Source organism: Pipistrellus kuhlii, unplaced genomic scaffold, assembly GCF_014108245.1.
Source record: "Pipistrellus kuhlii isolate mPipKuh1 unplaced genomic scaffold, mPipKuh1.p scaffold_m20_p_7, whole genome shotgun sequence".
NCBI classification, from domain to species: Eukaryota; Metazoa; Chordata; class Mammalia; order Chiroptera; family Vespertilionidae; genus Pipistrellus; species Pipistrellus kuhlii.
In genome coordinates this window covers 10,704,128-10,726,675 of record NW_023425573.1, presented here as the reverse complement: position 1 = coordinate 10,726,675, position 22,548 = coordinate 10,704,128, and the positions used below count along the sequence as shown (strand labels likewise).

General features: G+C 40.2%; 1 protein-coding gene across 10 annotated transcripts in view; it reads right to left on the bottom strand.

Moving 5' to 3' along the window:
* The window catches only part of ALS2 (alsin Rho guanine nucleotide exchange factor ALS2), a 52,645-nt gene extending 30,567 nt beyond the window's left edge, over nt 1-22,078 (bottom strand). For 3 of the 10 annotated variants that reach the window (XR_004984972.2, XM_036421545.2, XM_036421549.2), the window contains exons 1-9: nt 21,992-22,077; nt 10,151-10,232; nt 9,318-9,472; nt 6,725-7,653; nt 4,362-4,719; nt 2,593-2,761; nt 1,576-1,672; nt 888-965; nt 444-626 (exon numbers count right to left, since the gene is read on the bottom strand). Coding sequence is in view for 9 of the 10 variants with exons in the window: in XM_036421545.2 (XP_036277438.1) it covers nt 444-626; nt 888-965; nt 1,576-1,672; nt 2,593-2,761; nt 4,362-4,719; nt 6,725-7,653; nt 9,318-9,472; nt 10,151-10,170 (1,989 nt within the window). In the remaining variant the exon portion in view is untranslated. Of the gene's footprint in view, nt 1-443; nt 627-887; nt 966-1,575; nt 1,673-2,592; nt 2,762-4,361; nt 4,720-6,724; nt 7,654-9,317; nt 9,473-10,150; nt 10,233-21,991 lie in introns of all 10 variants that reach the window. The other 7 variants (XM_036421547.2, XM_036421550.2, XM_036421551.2 and 4 more) reach the window with 5 other exon arrangements.
* Between the last annotated feature and the right edge of the window lie 470 nt (nt 22,079-22,548).

Here is a 22,548-nt window from a genome sequence, read left to right as displayed (position 1 = left end):
TGGGATTTTTACTGCCACTTAGTTAAAAATTTATCTCTATTTCTATTCTAATTCACCTCTGAGAGATCCACAAATGCAGTCAAGAAACGTCACTGCAAAACGTACTTTTTAATATTCCTACAAGAAGATGTTAATTCAACAAATAAAGTATTTACTATGAGGATATAGCAGTACATACGAAATCCTAAAATCTCGACTTTTATGAATCTTACAGATAAGGACAGACAATAGACAAATAAGTTATGTAATGTGTTAGTGATATGCACTGTGGATATAAGTCAGGGAAGGGGGATAAGGAGTGAAGGAGAGGATGGGAAGGGCTTGCACAGTAGTGTAACACAGTAGTCAAAGATACTTAGTAACAGGCATATGCACAAATGACAAAAACAAAGTATTTCTCGTGTGTTACAGAATGTGGGCCTTAGGATCCAAGTCCTGTTCACCTTACTACAGGAGAGAAGTACTGGAGCCTTAGTACCACTGGGATTCTCTGGAAGGTTGTCACCTTCTGTATGGTCCTGCCGGCCACTGTAATATAACCCAGGCTGGAAGTCTTCTGTATCCACTAAAAACAGGGAATAATCCTGGCCTGCAGCTACACTCCAGACTCCATTGTCACTCTTTACCTGTAACGACAGCAAGATATTGTCGGTCCAAGATGAGGGAATGAGGCAGAACTTCAGGTCCACAGGAACTGAAATATTAGCTTACTTAAACAAGTGTGGTGCAAAGGGTAAATTTTCCCAGCAATGTACCCAATCAAACGCAGAAAAAACAGGGGAAAGAAGAAATCCTCTGTTAGTTTTAAATTTAGAAATGGATTGTTTTTTATAACGTAGAATTCGGGAATAAGTTACTACAGAAGTTTATCAAGTTCACAAAAGTACCTTTGCAAGACGAGGAACAGTTGTTGGAAAATCGGAATGCCCAAGTTGGCCAAAGGTATTGCTGCCCCATGAGTAAACCTATTAGAAAATCACAGGAAAGTAGGTAAGAGTAGTGAATCTAACTTTGCATGTCAATTCTGAGTCTTTAAAATAACATATATACTATATTGTATATATACCAATAGTTACACATAAATTACTTATACTAGCCTTCCCACAAATTACTTATATCGATACTAGTCTTTCTACTCGGAAATTCATTTTAAAAAGACCAGAGATAACGGGCAGACAGCACAGTTTTACAATATTTTATGTGGCTAATATTTCTGTTCATTTTCAGAATTTATGTGGCTCATTGCCTATGCTTATTCTCCTAGAATACCCTGGAAAATTTCAAGTTCTGTTTTTAGATGAGTGCACATTATAGAAAGATTCTCTTACAGGTATACCTTAAATCCAAACTCTACTATCACCTGTGTGACTTTAGACAAGTTATGTAATTTCTCTAAACCCCCCTTCCCCATCTGTAAAATGGAAATAATGCAATGCAATGTAAAACACTGGAAAGATCAAATAAGATATGAGATTGTTGCTTGACACATAGCAGATACTCAAGAAATAATGGTCCAATCTTGTCACGTTGGCCTTCCATGAAATTAAAATCAGCTTGTAATAGTTTGCCTCCTACCTGGGATTTCGCAGTAAGTGCAAGGGAATGGTAGCCACCTGCCTCTAGGTGAATTATCTCTTTACCATCCAGACATTTTACACACAATGGTTGAAGCCTTAAAGAAAAACATAAACACACAAACTCAAAAAAGTATTCTCAGCATGAATCATGACTTTTCTCAAATTATAGAGTAAGTACTTTCAGGTAATAATACACATTTCAAAAGAAAACATTGCAATTAAAATGATGGACATATGTTCAATTACTCCTAAATGTAATTTTGGATGGTTTCAACTTAATTTTTATCTATCAATCACAAATTAACCACCATAATTCAGAACTTGTTAAGAATCATCAAACTATTAAATGATTCATACAGTAAAGAGATACTTAGGACACAATGCAACCATAGAGGGAATAGACATTAACATTAACTGTTTTAGATAATCATTCCAGTTACACACCTTCACAAATGGCTAACTTGTTAATATCATAGGAGTTCCTCTTAAAACAAGTTTTTCCTTGAGGCACGTAGATAGACATGGCTTAATATTGCAGCTATAGTTATTCTGGCAGTTGAGAAACATCTTTCAGGTTAAAAAAATTGCTGGGTGTTTTTTTAATATAAGTTAAAAATTTGAACCATGCAAGGGTTCCTATGAAATACAACTTTATCCCAAATGTGCCCTTTGTGTTCCAAGATGTATATACAGGGACGGGCAAAAATAGGTTTATAGTGTGAGTATGCGAGACAGAGTTTATTCTTGTATTTATTAATTACTGTATTATTTTCCATACGAATAACTGTTAACCTGCTTTGCCCTACCCTATACATCAAAGATGGGATGAAGACGTATGCCATGAATACTTAAGTCATTTATTGTTGGGAAAAAATTCAAGATTAAGACCACAGTTGTTTTTTAGCTCAGAGTTAATGGTCTGAGGTAGAAGAGACCGAATTTCCTTGACGGGGAAATAAAGATTGAGAAGCCCCCGCAGGAGTCCCTTCTGACAGCGCGCCCTGGCAGCACTCACCTGGGCAGGACGTCACCATGCCCCAGCTGCCCTTCCTTCCCTTTGCCCCAGGTCCACACCTCTGTTCTCAGGGAAGGCAGGAGCGCGTCTGCTTCTCCGCTGTATGTCGGGGTCAGAACCACTGTCCGTGTTTTCACGCGTGCAGCCTTTCTTAGCAGCCTGGGGGACACTGAACACAACCAGAGACGGGGTTAGGGAGTAGATGGGGGGATGGGGAAAGGTAGAGATATCATTTTGATAAACTGCTGATTTTCAAAGAAATACACTAACATGGTTTTGTGTGACGCATATTCACTAAGCTCTGCAAAAATGGGGATTTAATAGTTAAATGAGTTTGGCAAATGCTGCCTACTACATTCTGTCCTACTGCTGCCCTATCACGCATACATTAGCATGAAAGGGGGCTGACAAGTCCTGTGATTAAAAGCCCTGCTTAAATCAGTCTAGCTCTGGCCCCCTTCCAAACATTTGCCCATAGAACCCTTTTCTGTAAAACAAAAATCAATATTCCACATCTGTGATTTAAAGAGATCTCAAATATAAAGTGCTAAAGGACATTTAAGAATAAGAAAAATTTGGCACAAAATTCTCCTTCAGTCCTAATACAATTGATTCATGGGCTTTCTTTATACGCACGCTAAAATTAGCCAGGACTGAGGGTTTTACTTGCACAGATGAAAATTCAGTGGCAGTGAGCATTAGGAGGCAAGATAACAGAAGTGCTCAATGGCCCAAGAAAGGTTAATGAACAAGAAGAGCAAGCGTAGGGAACAGCAGGAGGGCAGGAAAGGCGAATATATTCTAGGATTCCTAACTTTAGAGCTTTGCACAAAATGGTACAAAGAAGAGGGTGGTGGATGATAGCCAGCGGGTCAAATACAGCCCACTGCTTGTTTTTGTAAAATCTTACTGGAATACAGCTTTGACCATTCACGTATCTGGCTGCTTTCAAAAAACAACAAAGTTAAGTAGCTGTAACAGAGACTATATGGCCAACAAATCATAAAATATTTCTCTTTAGCTCTTACAGAAAACGTTTGCCAACTCCTGGTCAAATCCAATAATTCTCAAACTTTAGAGCGCATCCGGGTGGTCACCTGGGATCTTGTTAGAATGAATATCTCATGCACCAGGTTTGGAGTGGAGCCTGAGCCCCTGGGTTTCTAGCAGAATTCCAGGTGCTGCTGAGATGGCTGGGCTGCAGGACACACTTTGAGAAGCAGAAGTCTAGATGCCTGAGATGCCTAAACTGATCGAGAAATGTAGAAGGGCCAACTGTGTCATATTCTTAACATTCTAAGAATTTATTGCTAATGGTTTTGGAAAATGAAGTTTTCTCTTTTTGAAACTTAAAATTATCTCTATTTTCAGGTCAAAGTACAGTAACTCCGCATGCACCGAATGGTCATATCTGTTACTCCATCTTTCGGTAGTACAGGCCCCAACTTGGAAATAAGGCCATCGCTGCATTCCAGAACAACAGAATGAGATTCATAAAAAAACTCACAAGCAGAAGTAAACATCATGAAAAAGTTACCTTCTAAAGTTATTTCTAGAGCAGAAAGCACCATTACTTACTAAGTAATGTACTAAGATATGTAACTTTCTTTTAAAATCACCTATGGTAACCAAAATTAAATAAATTTTGACACTTAACAATTGTCAGCCTTAACAATTAGGAAAGCCAATTGATTATCATATAGCTTGTGATGTCAGGAGCATCTTGGATTCAGCAAAAGTCAGCTCACGAAACCTGGCAATATCCTTACCTTGTGACAACAATCCAGGGAGGGAGAGCCTGCGGCTGCCTCCCTCTGATTCTTCTTCTCTGATATCCACGAGACTTGAACTCTTCTTTCCTTGCATGGATTCCTGTTTAACCTGCTCTTCTCTGCTGTCCTTCAAACCTTCTGGGCCTATGGAACTGCCGCCTGCCTGAGCTCCAGGCTCACACGGGGCTGTACTATAAAAGTTCATAACTTTCTTAAGAGACAAGGCCCCAGCTTCATAGGTAGCAGCTACTCTCACACCAACAGCAGATGCACATGAGACCACGAGGCTGTTTAGGGCTGAGGTGCTTGTGGTTGGTGGGCTGTGAAGATTAGGAACTGCTTCTTCTACAAGGGGCTAAAATATATACATATAAAGAAGTATATAAAAATATAAGTCCTTATATAATAGCAATCAAGAAAAAAAAGTTTAACATCTATCACTATTTGCAAATATAAGAGTGTAAAACAAAGGTCTCTTTATCTCCAAATTAAAGATATGCCCTCTTGAACATCGATTTAACAGTATTATATGGAAATCAGTACACAAAATATACAGTTCCTCATCAAAAGTACTTCCTTTTGAGTGTTGAATTTTTCTATAGGTATTTACAAATAAGCCACAACTGCATTCATAAAATTAAACACAGTAAAAAGGGAAAGAAGAAAAAAATATGAACATCATCTTTAATATGAAGTATACTGTGGCAGCCCTGGATAGAAGGTTGAAAAGGTGAAAGCTTTATTTAGCAATCAGTTTTAGGAAAATTTACATAGAATGCTACTAAGAAATATAAAAAACCCCCAATTAATTGTTTTTAACAAAGCTTTTCTTAAAATGTTTTATAAATAGAAATTTATATACAATTTATAGAGAGAGGAAATGTTACAGTTCTGGCCCTAACATATACTCTAAGTTCAAGTCCTTCTAGTTTCTCACCAATGAGTTATTTTCCATGGCCCAGAAGCTAGGTAAACTGAAGAATTACCTTTGCTCTCGCTACCATAGAGAATGTGGGAGGTTAATAATTAAACATTTGGAACTAATGTTCTTCATGTTACTCATTGCTGTATTAGAAAGTCAAACTCAAGTTCTCTAATACCTTAGTGAAAAATCAGTTGAAATTTGTTGTGAGCTGTCAAGCACCATTACTTACTAAGCAGGAAAGTCATTAAATGTACCTACTAACCTCACACAGAAAGCTTTTGACATATCAAAATAGGTCACAATTAAAAATTTGCTTCCTGTGCTACCTTAAGGTCAGAGTAATATACACTCCTTAATTTATCCTGAACTAAAAACCAAACCAAAAATTTTTTTTTAACATTGGCTTTTGAGTTTCTTAAAGGAAGTAACTTCTGTTAACTAGAACAGTGCTGGACAAGTAGTAGGTATTCAATGCATTTGTTGAATTAAATGCTAGTAAGAGGCATTGAAACCAAGGGTCTTTATTACTTTGATTATTTTTAAAACCTAGCTCTAGAAATCATATTTCTCTCTCTCTCTCTCTCTCTCTCTCTCTCTCTCTCTCTCTCGACCTCACCTTTCCCTGGATAATCAGCAGCCCCTAAGGCAGCAGACCGTAACCCACACTGGCAGGCTAAAGAGAACATCTTGAGCTAAGTTATGCTTCGGCCCTGAGCCCTAATGTAGAATGGCCCCCTGGCTGCTTTCCCACGAGACCAGACAGAAAAGATCTCAGACCCGGACTCAAGATCTGAAGAAATGATTTACTGCCCTTACTGCACTTCGGACCAATCAGCACGACCTTGAACCCCCAACCCACAGTGTCCTGTCATTGTGCCTTATATAATCTGTAACCTACGTGTCATCGGGGAGTGTGGGCTTTTGAGTATTAGCTTCCTGCTCTCCTGGATGGCAGCGTTCATCATAAAACAGCCGATATTCTCCACTGCCATTCTCCACGTTGTGTTTGGCTCTGTTAGAGCTGGGTGGTCTAACTCTTTCAGTTCTGTAATAGAATCTTTGTGAATATAACAGAATCTTTGTTGAATTATTCAGGGGCCTGCCAAAATGCAGTACCTTAGCCAAGGGGGCGTGGAGAGAGAAGTACTAAGAAAAGAAAAAAAAAAGGGGGGAGGGTTGGGGGGAGATTTGCTACTTAAAAAACAAGCCCAGCATGACATTTTCCAACATCATAAAAGGCCAGAATTTGAACATAAAGAGTAATTTTGAGTTAATCCAGGTATTTCCTTATCTAGGCTTAATTATGAAACCGATTTATAGTCAAATTCAAAAACTAAAAAGTGCTACCAAGCTTTAGGCATGTTCAAGTTTCTAAGAAAAACTCAAGATGGTTGAACTCCAGTAGCAGCTTTCAATTATAAAATGTAGCAGGTACCTGGGATGGCACTGGCTTTTCATGGTTCTCCGAGTTCTCTCTCGTTGAGGGGTCTGACAGTTTCTGCGCGAGTTCACTCCCTGCCGGAGCAGCAGGGTCTGAGGGTATGCTTCCAGCAGATGTTTCTGTTGTTCCTATGATGTCCGGTGGGGAGGGAATGGCATTGCCACTCGTGGTATGGACATGGCCAACATTCAGTTTGTTAGCGACAGCCAGGTCATGCTGTACACCCGTGCTCTCAAATACCTCTCCCAGGCTGTCCCGGGTTTCCGTGGAGGGGCTGATGGCAGTGCTCGCCTGGTTTTCTGCCTGGGATTCCGCCAAGGTCACACCGAGTGGGCAACAGTGACTGTCCGATATAATCACGTGGTCTTCTTTGTCAGTCATAGTGATCAAGAGCTGGCTGCACTGGTTGCATCGTTCCGGGACTGGCTTCTGAGAAGGGGGGCACTGCACGAGCGCTAAGCTGTGGAACGCGCCACAGGCCACCTGGAGCACTACACGCCCGGCAAGGTGCTCCACCTTCTGTGGCTTTGTCACTGGGAAGGTAGTGGTCATGAGACCCAACTGACAACCGGTACCCCATGCCCAAATCTCTCTGCTGATCGACAATGCCAGCGTGTGCTCCTCGCCACATGCCAACTGCACAATCCTGACTGCCAACGAAGGACTGGTCTCGGAGTCAGCAATGCTGACGGCGCTGGGCTCCGGAACCCGCGGCTGGTTGGCGACGGCGCACTGGCCAGCGGAGTTCTCCCCCCACATGTACGCCACGCCGCCCTCTGTCACCGCGCCGCTGTGGAAACTGCCCGCTGCCACAGCGACGACACACTGTCCAGCCAGGGCATGTTCGAGGACGGGGCTGCTGGGACAGGCCTCTGCCGGGGCACTTCGCCAGGGGAGGGCGCCGAAGCTGTACACTGCCCCATCTGAAAGTCCAAAAGGGGAGTGAATTAACTAGACATCAGCGAAGTTTTAATCCCCTCCACATCTAACAAAAGAGGATTTTTCCCCCCTAAAATACAGTGTAGAGATTTGGTTCAAGCATATGATATTCCAAATATATTCATCTTTAAATGAATGACAATTTCTAATATTCTGAAATATAGTGAGAATTTCTCCAAATTGCAGGGTATTTCTTCAAAAGATGGGTATTGCAGTTTCCTTCAGCCTCATCCTACAAACTCTAGCATTGATCCACTACCAACAGTTACCATCGAAGACTATTACAAAAGCAGAGTCCCACTGTTCAAAGACAAAATGATCGTGACAAAATAAAGTAAGCAGAACATAAGGTTTGTTAAGCAGAAGACACACTTGTTAATATCTACAGCTACTGAATAAGTCAGAACAGCAGAAAATTTAGGAGGCATAAAACATCAGATTCATTTTGGCCAAATAAGAAATTAACTTTATACCTCCAGGTTGCACAGAGAGCACTAGTGTTAACAAGATGTGGCTGTCTTTAGGTTATGTGCCACATGATGTGTAAATTTTAAATGTTATCCTATATAATGAAAGCATAATATGCAAATTGACCAAACGGTGGAACAACTGGTTTGCAGGGGGGAGGGGTAGGCTGGCGAGGATGCAGTGCCAGGACAGCCAAGGCACGAGCCAGCGGGCAGAGGGAGGGGATGGTGATCAGCGACCAGCAGCGGCAGAAGGGCAATGGAGGGGGGCGGGCCCAGGCCGGCCACTTGCCAGCCAGCTCCATCCCCTGATCAGCCCACTTGGTCTCCTCCCATCAGTCAGACATCCCCTGAGGGGTCCCGGACCACGAGAGGGTGCAGGCCAGGCTGAAGGACTGCCCCCCCTTCCAGTGTATGAATTTTCATGCACCGGGCCTCTAGTATATATATAATATAGTGTGTGCTGCTTAACAACAGGAATACATTCTGATAAATGTGTTGTTTAGTGATTCAGTCATGGTGCGAACATCACAGAGTATACTTGTACAAATCTAGGTGGTGTATACTTACTATACATCTAAACTATAGGGCAAAGGGTACAGTCTACTGTTCTATAGGGGAGGAAAAATAATTTTCCCTCTATCCTTCTGGGTTCTAGGCTGAAACAGCCTTGTAATAAAAGTCAGATTAATTAGAGAAAAACTATCATTCTCCCTTTTATTCCAGTTATGGTATATCTTAAATATAAGAACTAGCTAGCTCTGCCAGTATGGCTCAGTGGTTGAAAATCAACCCATGAACCAGGAGGTCATGGTTGGACTCCTGATCAGGGAACATGCATGGGTTGTGGGCTCGATCCCCCAGTGTGGGGCTCGCAGGAGGCAGCTAATCGATGTTTCTATCTCTCTCTCTCTCTCCCTTCCTCTCTGAAATCAATAAAAATATATTTTAAAAAAATATATAAGAATTAATCTGTTTTCTGATAAAGTATATATCTTAAATTTAATAATTAATCCAATTTCTAATAAAGGGAATAAAAACATATTTTGAAAACAAAAAAAAATACAGGCTCCAGCAAAGTTCGTTAAAAACACCTGGCATCCAATAACTCTTCCTGCTCTTCCACCCTCAGACATTGGTTAGACTCTCAGTTACTATTGCTAAGCCATTCTTTTCAGTACCTTCCGTCAGAAGAACTCCATGCTTCACTCCCAGGGCCGCCTGAAGAACAGTCCTTTCTCCCCAGCCGGGCAATCTCTCTGGGGTTACAGAGCAGGATCCCGCCTGCCAGACATGGACCAGGCCTCTTTCTTTGGATCCTTCTGCCTTTGGTGAGCTACAAACATGAAGAAAAATCACTTACATGTTCCTGCAATTCAGAGTTGTATCTTACTACTATGTCATGAGATTGGGACCTTTTACCAGCACATAGGAGACTGGGTCAGATTATTTAACTAGCACCTATTTTATGCTTTAGCACAAGAGTGGAGATAAAACTAGCTATATAAAAGGTGTGAAAAATAATCTAAACCCACAAATTACTTTATCTAAGAAGCAAACAAAACCTGGGTTATTTTTTGAAGGTTTATGATTTCATAGCATAAAATGTCAAGATCCTAACATCTCAATATATTAATTTCTTATTTAGGTATTAAAGTTATAACATGCCCCAAGTTGGAGTTTTCTTTTAAGTTTTTGTTTTCAGTGTGGTAACAAAGTATTTGATGAGGAAGATAGAAGGAATAGGGATCCATATTTCACTACACATTGCATTTAAGTTCTAGAATTGCCATTAAAAACTTAATAACCAAATGTAAAGGAACTAGCAACAAAGTTTATCCCTAATCAGCTTTAATTCTATATCTTTCTCTACCAATCAATACAAATGTCACTCACTATTCCTACTTAATAACTATCAACAAGAAAATTAAAGTGAAAAGAAGCTACACATATGTGGACATGCTTTCTGTGTTTTTCTACAAGGATAGAGGAGAAAGAAGAAATGGATTCTTACCTTCCCTTCTTTGAGTCCATCGGTCAGTGGGAGCACTCCATCACCAAATCATTTCCTCTTTGTAAAAGCATCTAAATTAGACCTAAATGTCAAAGCACTGGTAAGCACAGAGAGCAGTGAAAGAATGCTTTACTATGCTTTGCTATTTTATCCCAAAGATTAAAAAACAAAACAAACAACAACAAAAAAACCAGCCTTCTAACAAGTGCACATTCACTTGGCAATAAATACACAGTGAAACTATTTAAACTATTTCACATCTTGCCTGCCAAAGAGGACTATCTAGATGCAGCCTGCCCATATAAAATGCCTGTTGACTAAAATGTAATATCAAAGGAAGACTAGCTACAATTAAGCTGTATTTTGTCAATGCAACGGACTTATTTGGTTTGTGTTTTATTGTAAAGAAAGTAGTTCAATCTGAAAGCTCAAAGTTCATTTCAAAAACATTAAGGTTACTTTTTAAGTGCCTCTGGAACAAACGAACATTTAAGTACCAATTAAATAAGAATTCTTAAAATCTCTTCAGGAATGTATCAAGTAGTTTTAATTTACATTTTTCAGTAATGCACACAAAAGTTAATTATGAAAATAGAAAGTTTTTCATTTATTGGAACTAGCAGTGTTTTCCTAAAATCAACCTAAATTCAAAGCCAGAATCCAAAGGGAAAAGTAAAATGTTTTAAAATCAACCACTGAATAGAAAAGAGCTATATGAAAATTAAGGTACAAATATCATGACCTATGAGTTCAGAAACTTACTGTTTAAGAACTAGATAGAGTCGAAACCGGTTTGGCTCAGTGGTACAGCATCGGTCTGCGGACTAAAAGGTCCCAGATTCGATTCCGGTCAAGGGCATGTACATTGGTTGTGGGCACATCCCCGGTAGAGGGTGTGCAAGAGGCAGCTGGTCAATGTTTCTCTCTCATCGACGTTTCTAGCTCTCTATCTCTCTCCCTTCCTCTCTGTAAAAAATCAATAAAATTTTTTTTTTTTTAAAGAACTAGATAGAAATATAAACAGACAGACAATAATACTCAATGCGTTTCAACTAAAAATTCACATTTTTAAGGACACCAAAACTCATGAAAATAAAGGCAATGAGGTTTTATTTGTGTGAACCATAAAAACACTGGGGCCAAATTTATGATTTTTCTGCAGAAAGACGTAACCTGGCCACTGTGTGCTGAAACAGCCCTTACCAGCAGGAATGATGTAAGAGCCATCTGTTTACTCCAGGTTGCCTGTGAATTCTTATGGTTTCCCATCTGTATATCTGGAGGAAGTTACCCTCTTCCTAATGCTTATTTTAGAAAGAGTTTGAATCATTCAAATTTGGATGAAGGGTACTATGTGAACAAAAGATATATCTGAATAATTTTAATAAATGCTATTAATTTGATAAATATGATCATTATGTGACAGTTTTAGGTGTGATAGTAATTAACTTTAAGTAAAATGTGCAGTTCATGGTGTACAGAGAAATTCTGAAGCCAGATCTAACTTGTGCTTACTTATCAGAGCTCAAGAAATAACTGTTCAACTGCGGAATCTCAGAGGAAAGGCGGAGGTGGGTGGTGGGTGAATGGGAAGAAATCAACCAAATAACTTGTATGCATATATGCATAAAAACCCATGGACACAGACAATAGGGTGGTAAAGGCCTGGAGTCGGAGGTGGAGGCAGGTTAAAAGAGGTCAATGGGGAGAAAAAGGGGACATATGCAATAATTTCAACAATAAAGATATATATATATAAAAAAAAAAGAGAGGTAATGTTCCCTTGATTAAAGTTAAACCATACCCAGCAGAAACCGCTGGGAGGGTGTGGAAGCACAGGAGCACACTTTACAACTAATTATCTGTATGTAACTGAATTTTGTCCTAATGCCTGACATTCAAAATGTTGAGAATGTTTTGGTAAAGTGAATAAAACAGCAAACTCTCTTTCAGTGCTCTATTTTTAAATACAGAGCCTTTTAAAAGGGGTTTTCACCTTACACCATATGGTTTCTCACCACCACTCACTCATTTTTTCAAATCCAAATGAAATTAAAACGCTACAAACTGTGTTACAACTTTCTTTTGTTACTGACTATACATGGTAGGCACAATGGTCCCAAAGATGCCCTTGTCCTATTACCCACAACTTGTGAATATGTTAGGTTACTTGACAAAAGGAAATCAAGGTTGCTAGTCAGCTGACTTTAAGACAGGGAGCCTATCCGGTTATCCAGGCAGACCCGATGTAATTACAAGAGTCCTTAAAAATGGAAGAGGGAGGGAGAAGCAGAGAGAGAAAGATGTGATGATGGCAGCAGGGTGAGAGAGATGCTATGTAGATGGTTTTCAAGACTGGACGGTAGCCTTGCTGAGTATATTATTTTTGGCTGAAGGCCAGATAAAGAGCTTCACTAATAAAAAAAAGCTAAAGGAGTTCATCACCACCAAACCAGAATTATATAAATTGCTGAAGGGGGTTCTTTCAGAAGAGAAAGTAAATAAAGATAAAAACTATGAACAACAAATACGTAACTATCAACAAGTGAATCTAAAAACCAAGGGAATTAAAAAAAAAATCTGATGAACAATATTAACTGGTGAATATAATAGAATCAGAGGTATGGTAGGGGAGTGGACTAACGATTCTCAGGGAAAAAAGGGATAGGGGGGCATGGGAAGAGACTGAATATAAACTGTACACCTATGGATGAGGACAATGGGGGTGGGGAAAGGGCAGAGGGTGGGGTGGGAACCTGGTGGAGGAGAGCAATGGAGGGTGGGAAGGGGGGGAATGAGGAACATTTGTAATAATATGAACAATAAAGATTCATTTAAAGAAAAAGAAAAAAAAAAAGACTGGGCGGGACATAAACAGTGCCCTCTGGAAGCTAAAAGGCAAGGAAGGAGGTCGTCTCCCAGAGCCTCCGGAACTGAATGCAGCCCTGCTGACAGCTTGGTTTCAGCCCTGAGAGAATTGTTGAACTTTAACCTAAAGAGATGTAAGATAATAACTGTGTTATTTCAAGCCACTAAGCGTGTAGCAATTTGCTACAGTAGCAACAGAAAGTTACCTAACATACTACTCATAGATATCTTTCTGTATCAGTTTTTACAGGTCTATCTCATTTTGTCTTAATTGTGTTTAATGTTTGACTTCCAAGAAATGTCTGCCTGAAACTCAAATACAGCAATGAGAAAAAGAGAAAAAATTGCAAAAGAAACATCTAAAAGGAATATTGCAGCTAAATATGATGGGAAACTTATATCACAAAGTGGTCCCAGGCAGGGCATAGACAGTGGCTGACTTTGCACCTCACAGGAGGCCCCAGAGCCAGTGCACCCAGTGGACAGCTTTAGACCATGCCAGATTACAACTTACACATCCATGAGTGACACACCCAAGGGGCAGACTCAGTGAGCACCAAAGCCCCACTGATGCAAGTCCTGCTCCATAGGGGTCTCTTCTGCACAGCAGCTCTTCTGCTGTTAGTCACAGCTGGTCCTCACAGCCAACTGGCCTGGGGGTCAATTCCTCCCAGTGACACCAACAGCAATCAAGGCTCAACTACAACACAGGGCACACAGCCCACAAAGGAGTGCACTTACGAGTGCCCAGCTCAGGTCACTGGGGATGCTAAGCAACTGGGCTCTTCAGGACACTTACTACGTAAGACCAATTCCAGGAGACATAGCAGCTCTAATACATAGAAACAAACACAGGGAAGCAGTCAAAATGCGGAGACAAAGAAACATGTCACAAATGAAAGAACAGGGTAAATCTCCAGAAAAAGAACAAAATGAAATGGAAGCAAGCACACTATCACACACAGAGTTCAAAACAATGGTTATATGAATGCTCAAGGATCTTACTGAGAACTTCAAGGGAGTTAGTGAGAATTTCAAGGATCTTAATGACAACATCAAAGACATGGAAAAGGACCAGTCAGAAATAAAGAATACACTGAAATAAAGAATAATTTACAGGGAATAAACAGTAGAGTAAAGGATGTGAGAGAATCAAATCAGCAATTTGGAATATGAGGAAGCAAAAACACCCAATCAGAAGAGCAAAAGGAAAAAAGAATCCAAAACTATGAAGACAGTATAAAGAGCCTCTGGGTCAACTTCAAGTGTACCAACATTTGCATCATGGGGGTGCCAAAAGGAGAAGAGAGAGCAAGATAGTGAAAATCTATTTGAAGAAATACTGACAGAAAACTTCCCCAACCTGGTGAAAGAAACTGACTTACAAGTCCAGAGTGCAGAGCCCCAAACAAGATAAAGCCAAAGAGGCCCACACCAAGACAAGTCATATAGTTAAAATGGCAAAGGTTAAAGACAAAGAGAGAATCTTAAAAGTAGCAAAAGAAAAGTAATTAGTTACCTACAAGGGAGCACCCATATGACTGTCAGTGGATTTTTAACAGAAACGTTGCAGACCAGAAGGGAGTGGCTAGAAATATTCAAAGGGATGAATAGCAAGGACCTACAACCAAAATTACCCAGCAAAGCTAACATTTAGAATTGAAAGTCAGAAAAAGAGCTTCACAGACAAGAAAAAGCTAAAGGAGTTCATCACCACCAAACTAGTATTACATGAAATGCTGAAGGGCGCTATTGAAGAAGAAAAAGAGGGTAGTGGGGGAGGGAGAGAAGAAGGAGGAAGAGGAATAGGGCAACTAAGACTTGATTATGTTTTAGACATGGGGGGGGGGGATAGGAGAGAAGGAAGTATCAAAAATTATCTTTAGGTTCTGCCTTGAACAATTGTATGTTGGTGATGCCGTTTACTGAAATAGGAAGAGTAAAGAGAGACAATTCTGAAGTGGGAAATCCAAAAGTACAGAACTTGACAGAACCAAGTCCTGGACAAAGTGAAATAGGAACATGTGTGGTGGGTTGATCTTTCACCAAAGGAAGGATCTACATTTTAAAAAGGAAACCACAGCTAAAGATATAGGCAGGATCACAGATTTTGTAGTGGGAGGATACAATCCATATAATGTGACTAGGACTTCACAGTATGTGTGATATGTGTCCTAACCTCACTCCTGGCTCCATTCATTGTTTATTTTATCTTGCCATATTTACACATTTTTGTAAAGTGCCTTAATATTTTTAGGAACAAGGCAGAATATAAATAATTTTTAAATGAGAACAGAAATGTGTCAGTAGATTATAATCCCAAATTCACAGTGAAAATCAAATCATGCAGGAGTCTTTATTCTCCAGATAAAGTCCTTTTGCCTTAATAATGCAGTGAAAGGTAAACTTGTAAGTCATGGATATACTAACTTTCAAATGCTTAAATTTCAACAACTAAAACCATGTGCATTAATAAAGAAATTAAAAAATAATAAATAAAACCATGTGCATTTTTTGCACTTACTATGTTCCAGGTTTGTTGATTAGAACTGCCATGAGAGCCAATAATATCTTATTCTCTTATTTCATCCCTGCTGCTTAACTCAGTCCTGATATGTAACAGATACTCAATAAATAACTATAGACAGTCTAGGCCAATAAACAAACAAGTTCCCGCCGTTAAGGAGTTGACGTACTGGTGTGTTCTGTCTTTCTCACTAGAAGAATGACTATGTAAAGCAGACAGTACCCTCAACATACAGAAAGCTAACTTACACTAGCAAAGTTGGCCCCTTCTTGTCTTCTCCTATCACTTACTGGTTTAAAATAGGTGTATTGGTTAAAATAGTAAAATAAAGCAATAATTGTAGTTATAAATGTAATGATATTAGTGTTTAGAATAAGAAGACATTAAGAAAGACAATAAAAATAATAGAGAAGCAAACTGTATCAGAATACCCTGAAAGGAATTTGGACATAGAGTAAACCCAATATAAAACAACTACAGATTTCATGCAGTCACTTACACTCTATTTTTAAAATATGACTACATTTCATTGCAATGTAGAGTTTATACTGTGAGTTTGGTAAACAACAATTTAAGACTCTCTGGTACTCTACACATGGCACATGCTTAATAAATGTTTGCTTATGTTTACACATAGATTAAGGCAACTTTGGACTCAAACGCCTGACTTACAGCTAATCTAAACACTAGCAACTGCTACTTCCTGAATATCCTGCCACAGAAGCCATCTCCAACACTACCTAAGGTCAAGCAACACTCAGCTTGCAGTGACATCTTGACAAACCAACGACTACCAAAGGTCAAGGCCTCTCTGAATTCCAGCCCTCTCAGCCTTAATTAATGCAGTGGCCACACTGCCTGATTCCACCGTAGGAGCCGACCAATCCCTTAAATCCTGACCCAGAGTTCAGGGATTCAGTAAATGTATGCCTTCAACAAACTCAGTAAGGTGGCCTAAAAGTACTTGTTATTTACAATGCTGTTATTAATGAGATAATGCACTTACTAAGTCATTGATTCAAAATATATTATAAACTCCTAAAGGATAGAAACTATGACTTACTCATCAGTATATTCTTGTACCCACAGCAACCACCAGGTACAAGCTGAGTCAGTGGAAGACAGTCCTTGATTTTAAGTTCAAATCCACAGACTTCCAAATGATACAGAAGATTTCTGGAGTTTGTAATAAGTCAGTATCAGACACAAAAGGGAAGTGACATTTCCTAGTAGAAACATACATAATTTGCTAATGTATTTTCTAACAAGAAAATCACTTATATTTCCTATCACTTCACAAATGTCAGACAACCCAGGAAATTACAGTCTCTTTCTCTTTAGTACATGAGACAGTTTTTGGTGCAATCAGGGATGTTAGGCTCTCTTATATGGCCTGCTAAATTTCACCTTGAAAATTATTAAAACTGCACACTTTAAAATGGATATTACCACAGAGGGGAGGTTAATGGGGTAGGGTGGGGTGTGGGGATAAAGGCCCAGCAATGCCCATTAGCTCCTTTTTGTACTTACTGCATCTTTTAAAAATGAAATTTTTCAGACTACTAAATTCCCCATGAAACATTTTGATATTATAATACTGAATTTCAAATTCCCAGGTACTGCAATAATTTATCCCTGTTATTACATGTTGCAGTATAATTTATGACACAAATTGTTTATCCCTTTAATATTTTGCTATTATTCTTTTATTAAAATGGCCAATGTTTTTAAAGGCAATATTACAGAAATACAGTTCAAAGTATATTGGCTTATTTTAACCAATCAGTAACATCCAAATGCTTAATTTAAGATCATCAAGGGGCCACATAGGTAATTGAATAGAAAGAATACATAACAAAAAAATACTGCTCTGGAGTTATAAGTTTCACTAATTTTTAAAATGCTAGTAACAGTGTTCTTGATTAGAAATGGAAATACTGCTTAACTCACAAGTTTAAATTCTGAGGCTACATTAGGGATCGGCTATTAAATTTACTATTCATTACTCAACCACTTAACATATTGTCATCATGTTCACTTATTAATACATGTAAAGAGAGAATTATTTTCTTAGAGCAATAACAAAGACACCTGCATTCACAGTATAAACTTGGGCTTACCACATTATACAAAATGTCATCAACTCAAACTTTAAGTGTTAATGACCAGGTAGTAATTTTGTCTCTGAGTCACTCTGCCAATCTGCTCTGCAATACTTTAAAGAGTTCATGATCTGTATATGCCTGTATTTCCCAAGAGTCTTTAAAATTTAAATTCCCATGCAGCCTTTTAAGAAAGATCATTTCTCATATCCTAAGAAAAGCATTTTCCCAGGAGCACAAGTCAAATAGCAAAATAAAATTGACTAAATAATTGGTCTGCCTCTTCTTAGAAAAGCTTTCACAGGCACACATTGCAGGAGAAAAATAACTTTTTCCAGAGCCGACGAGGAAGTAAAATAAAGAAAGCTTACTGGGCGAGAGCCCTGATTATAAATAAAAATGTTAAAGTGCTAGGCTCACAAACTCTCTTAATCATACATAAATCTGTAAGAGAAAAAAATCCATGTACCAGACCTGTCGCTCAGTTTTAACAGATATTAACATATTTTCATATTTGCTTCAGTTCTTCAAAATAGAAGAAAAACTTCTAGAGATCTGAAGGAGCCTCATACAAAACTTTCTTGGCCAGAGTTAATATTCCTTATTTCTGTTTGTTCTTATATTTTATGTACTTTCATTAGATACATGTATATCAACAAGCAATGTATCATGTATTACTTTAAAGCTCTATATAAGTACATCACACTATATCTTTTTTCCACTCAATATTATGTACATGCGATGTATCCATGTTGATGAACACAGATCTAGTTCATTCATTCTTACTAGGGGATAGTATTCCATTGTATAAATAAACCATAGTTTATACATTTCCCTACTGAAGTACAGCTGAATTGTTCTACTTTATTGCCATTTTAAGAGCTGCTATAATCATCTTTGCTACATGTTTATTTGGGCAGTTGCCCCAAGTTTAGTTAACGTTTAGAAAGGAAGGAAGCTCACTCAGATGCCAATATTAGGTCTAACTAATATTACCAGAGAAGTTAGTGGCTCCAATTTCCCCATCACTGGTGAGAGTGGGATGGCTCTTGCAATATATCTTTAGAAAAGAAGTTCCTAAGACTCGCCTGGGGGGATAAATGGCTTTTGTTGGCCTGAAATTATGTTTCTCGGGCTGCAAAGTCCCATGTCCCTTAACCCAGTCCTGAAAGAGGTGCAGCTGGGGTTCCAGTAGAGCCAGAGCTTCCTTTCCAAATTGCAGCCGGGTCAAGTTCAGCATCGGGCTAATTAAAGTCCATTAATCCATGTGTGGAGCCCACATGGCTATGTGTCACGTGGGTGAATGCAGGAGAGCACACCCCCTACAACAGGAAAGCCAGAAGCCCAGCCTAGGAGAGAGAGAACCAAGAGCCAAGAGAGAATTCCCTTTGCTCGGAAGTTTCACACACACCCCCCTTGCAGTGGCCACGCCTATTCTGGCCAATTACCAGTTCCCAGGTGTGATTGACAGACGGGTGGGCACTTTCCCATGTCACTCAGACCTTATTGGGCACGTATCTAATTTGCCTTTGTTCAATCCCTTCCCTCATCAATCAAGACTTAGAGAGTGTTAAATTAACAAAGCTGTATAAATGGCATGCCTGTATTATCTGGTCTTCCCTTTACTCCTTTCCTGTTAAATAATAACCAGGGTATTATAACCGTATCATAACCACTACCTTCCTAATATAGAGGTCATGTGAAGTATATGATGACTCAGAAAAAAAAAATTAAATAATGTGATCATTAAGGGAAACATGAGACGATCAATTTGTGTAATTAATGAGACTAAAGCTGATCTTCTCTCTATACATAATTCACAAAGAGCCCCATAGGAGGTGAGAGAATTATCTTTTTTTTTTCCACAAAAGAACTCTACAATGAAAAAGGAACTCTAGCCCTGGCTGGCATGGCTCATTTGGTCGGAGCATCATCCCACACACCAAAAGGTTGCAGGCGGGTTCAATTCCCAGTCAGGGGGCATTGAAGCTTTCTTTTTCTTTCTCTCTCTCTCTCTCTCTCTCCCACTTCCTCTCTCTCTAAAAATCAATAAATATACCCTAGGGCGAGGATTTAAAACACACACAAAAAACAATATAAAGACATCACCATTACATATATAAACAGGTGATGAGGACAGGAAAATAAATGCAATACTAAGCAGCTCCAAATCATAGTTTACTGTAATTTATTTGTGGTTACCATTCATTTTCTTAAGGACTGAAACCCTATAAAACCTACTACTCTCTTATTACTGATGACTGAACTGTTTGATCATCAATAAAGAAGAGTTAAAAGAAAAAAAATGTTTTAAAAAAATTTCTACCAGAAAAATGTGTGTCCCTAGTACAGTTGGAATACGTGGCAGATTTAATTCCATAAAGTTATAAAAACCACTAAATGATTTAGAAGTCATTAAAATCCTCACAGCATTCCTGAGTGTCTGAGAAAGGGACACAACCGCACACTACTACATCAAAGCAGGCCTTTAACACCAGCTCAAAAACCACCACTCATACCTTAGTCTCACATTCATACAGATTATAGAAGGTGTTTACAAGCCAGTCATATTCTTTGGAAATAATTTTAAAACAGACCCGGCAATATTACATTAAACCCGTGTCTTTTCATGAAAAGACAAACAATTAATACTTATCTTTCCAACTAACCACACAAAAACTAAAATCGGGTGTCAGGAGTGTTCTTACTAGCAGTAAGCCCTTTGCTTCTTTAACAGTCAAACTGTTCAAAGTGTTTCAAATCACAATCTAAATTGTGAAAGGCTGAGCTTTGGAGAAAAGGGATTCCAGTTAACATTGCTTAAATCTTTTTTTTTTTTAAGAGGCTTATATAATGCCACTCAAATCCCCCCCCCCTCAAAAAAAAAGTCTGTTTAGTACTTTACTTTCTTCGTCATATCTTTTTAAATATTAATATTGTGAAACAGCTTTTGAACTTTTTTGGTATAGTTATAAGCCTTGAATCTATCAATAGTAATCACAGTTTGAGAATCAAGTATTAAGTTTAAACGAGGTATAGATTCCATTAGCATCTTTAAATGCCCTTATGGATTCCAAAGTTACTACAGATAATCCTGAAATCATATCTTCTCTAACTATAAGTCTTTGTACCATAAAATTATCTGGAAACTATCCCTTGATTTTTAAAAGTGAATTATAGTTCTTTTCTAAAAACATTTAGTTCTCTTTCCCATCATTTAGTAAAATAAATAAATAAATAAATAAATAAAGATGTCATTTTGGGTCATGACATAGTGAAAGAAGAAATTAATAATTATAAAAATAGCTAGTATGTATTGATTATCTACCAGGTGCCAGGTACTATAATAAATTGATACATGAACTATCAAATGTAAAGATACAACTCTGAGGAAGGAAGGTACTTTGACCTCCAACTTAAAGATAAAGAAAATGAGGCAGTCACAGCCTCCCACAAATCTGAAAGGCAGAAGGGTAAGCTTGTGAGCCTTTCCCACCCTGAACCGGAACGAGAACACAGTTCCCGGAATAGGAGAGCCCTTTCCCTCTTCCTCAGCATCCAAGGCCTCCTGCGCGGGAGTTGGGACAACTCTCCTGCCAGCACATAGTTGTCTGCCTCCAAAGCAGCCCTGTCACCGACGAGCACCCACCCCAGCGCCAGGGCACCCACCCCAGCGCCAGGGCACCCACCCCAGTGCCAGGGCACCCACCCCAGCGCCAGGGCTATTTCCTCAGACAGCCCCTGTTTACGTCCCGTCGTCGCTTCTCCAAAGAACTTAGCGCCCTCGGGAAGATCATTTTACATACGACAGAACTTGGCTAATCTACTAATTCTTCACATCCAAGTCACTTTTCTTTGTCCGAAACCGCCTTTTCAAACCACCAAAACCCTCGATCGCCCCTCTCCACGGCGATCTGCTTCCCGGGGCACAGCTGCCGGGTACCCTCTCCCAGGTTCGCGGCCGGAGACCCGGGACTTTCAGCTCAGCGCTAGGCGTGAGCATTCAATAGGTCCTCATGAATGAATGGGGGGAAGGAGCGTGGGTGCGGCCGGGAAGAGGGGGGTTGTGAAGGCATTTCACGCGGCTGAGACCACCGCAGGGACGCCCCGTCCGGGGAGGAAGAGAAGGTGGAGACTTGGAAGAACCTGGGGCCCGGGCGAAGGGGCGCCGTCGGTCGGGTGCCGGCTTGGGAAAGCGCGAGCGCTGTCTTTGTGGGTCCCCGCAGCGCGATCGCGGGCCCTGCGCCTCCGCCTCCCACCCGGACCCCCGCCTCCCGCACACCGGAGGCCCGGGCCAGCCCGCCCTCAGGCGCCGAGGCCGCCCCGCGGCGCGCTCCGGCTCACCTGACGCTCCACCAGCAGCGCCGTGGTCTGCATCCTCCGCGAGCCTGTAACCCAACAACACCGCGAGATCAGCTGATTCACGGGGGGCGGGGCCTTCGGCGGCCGCGGGCCAGTAGGCGACGAGCGAGTGGGAAGTGGGCGGGGTCAGAGGCCGACGGTGCCTGGTAGCGATCAAAATTATCCAAGAGGCGTTGCGCACTGCGGAATAGAATTTCAGTAGGTTTGCCTCTCCCTTACCGTGGGGCGGGGGGGCCCCCGGTTCTGAGGTCGATGACGTAACTTGGGGGGCCTCACTACCCCGTTGCTGGTGCTGTGGAAACTAACTCCTGGGAGCAGAGCAATTGGGACCTGCATTCATTGTGTGACCGCCTCACACTGCAGGAATCAGAAGGGTCAGTTTGCTGCTCTTTACAGCGAAAAGGCTAACATCTCTGCAAAGCGCTTCCTCGGGCTGTACCCTAACGGTGGTCTCTTCCGCTCCCGCGAGTGACGTCATCGCCCGAGGCGCGGGTTGGCCCCGCTGTCCGCGGTTTTCACTACTTCGCTGCAACCCCAAA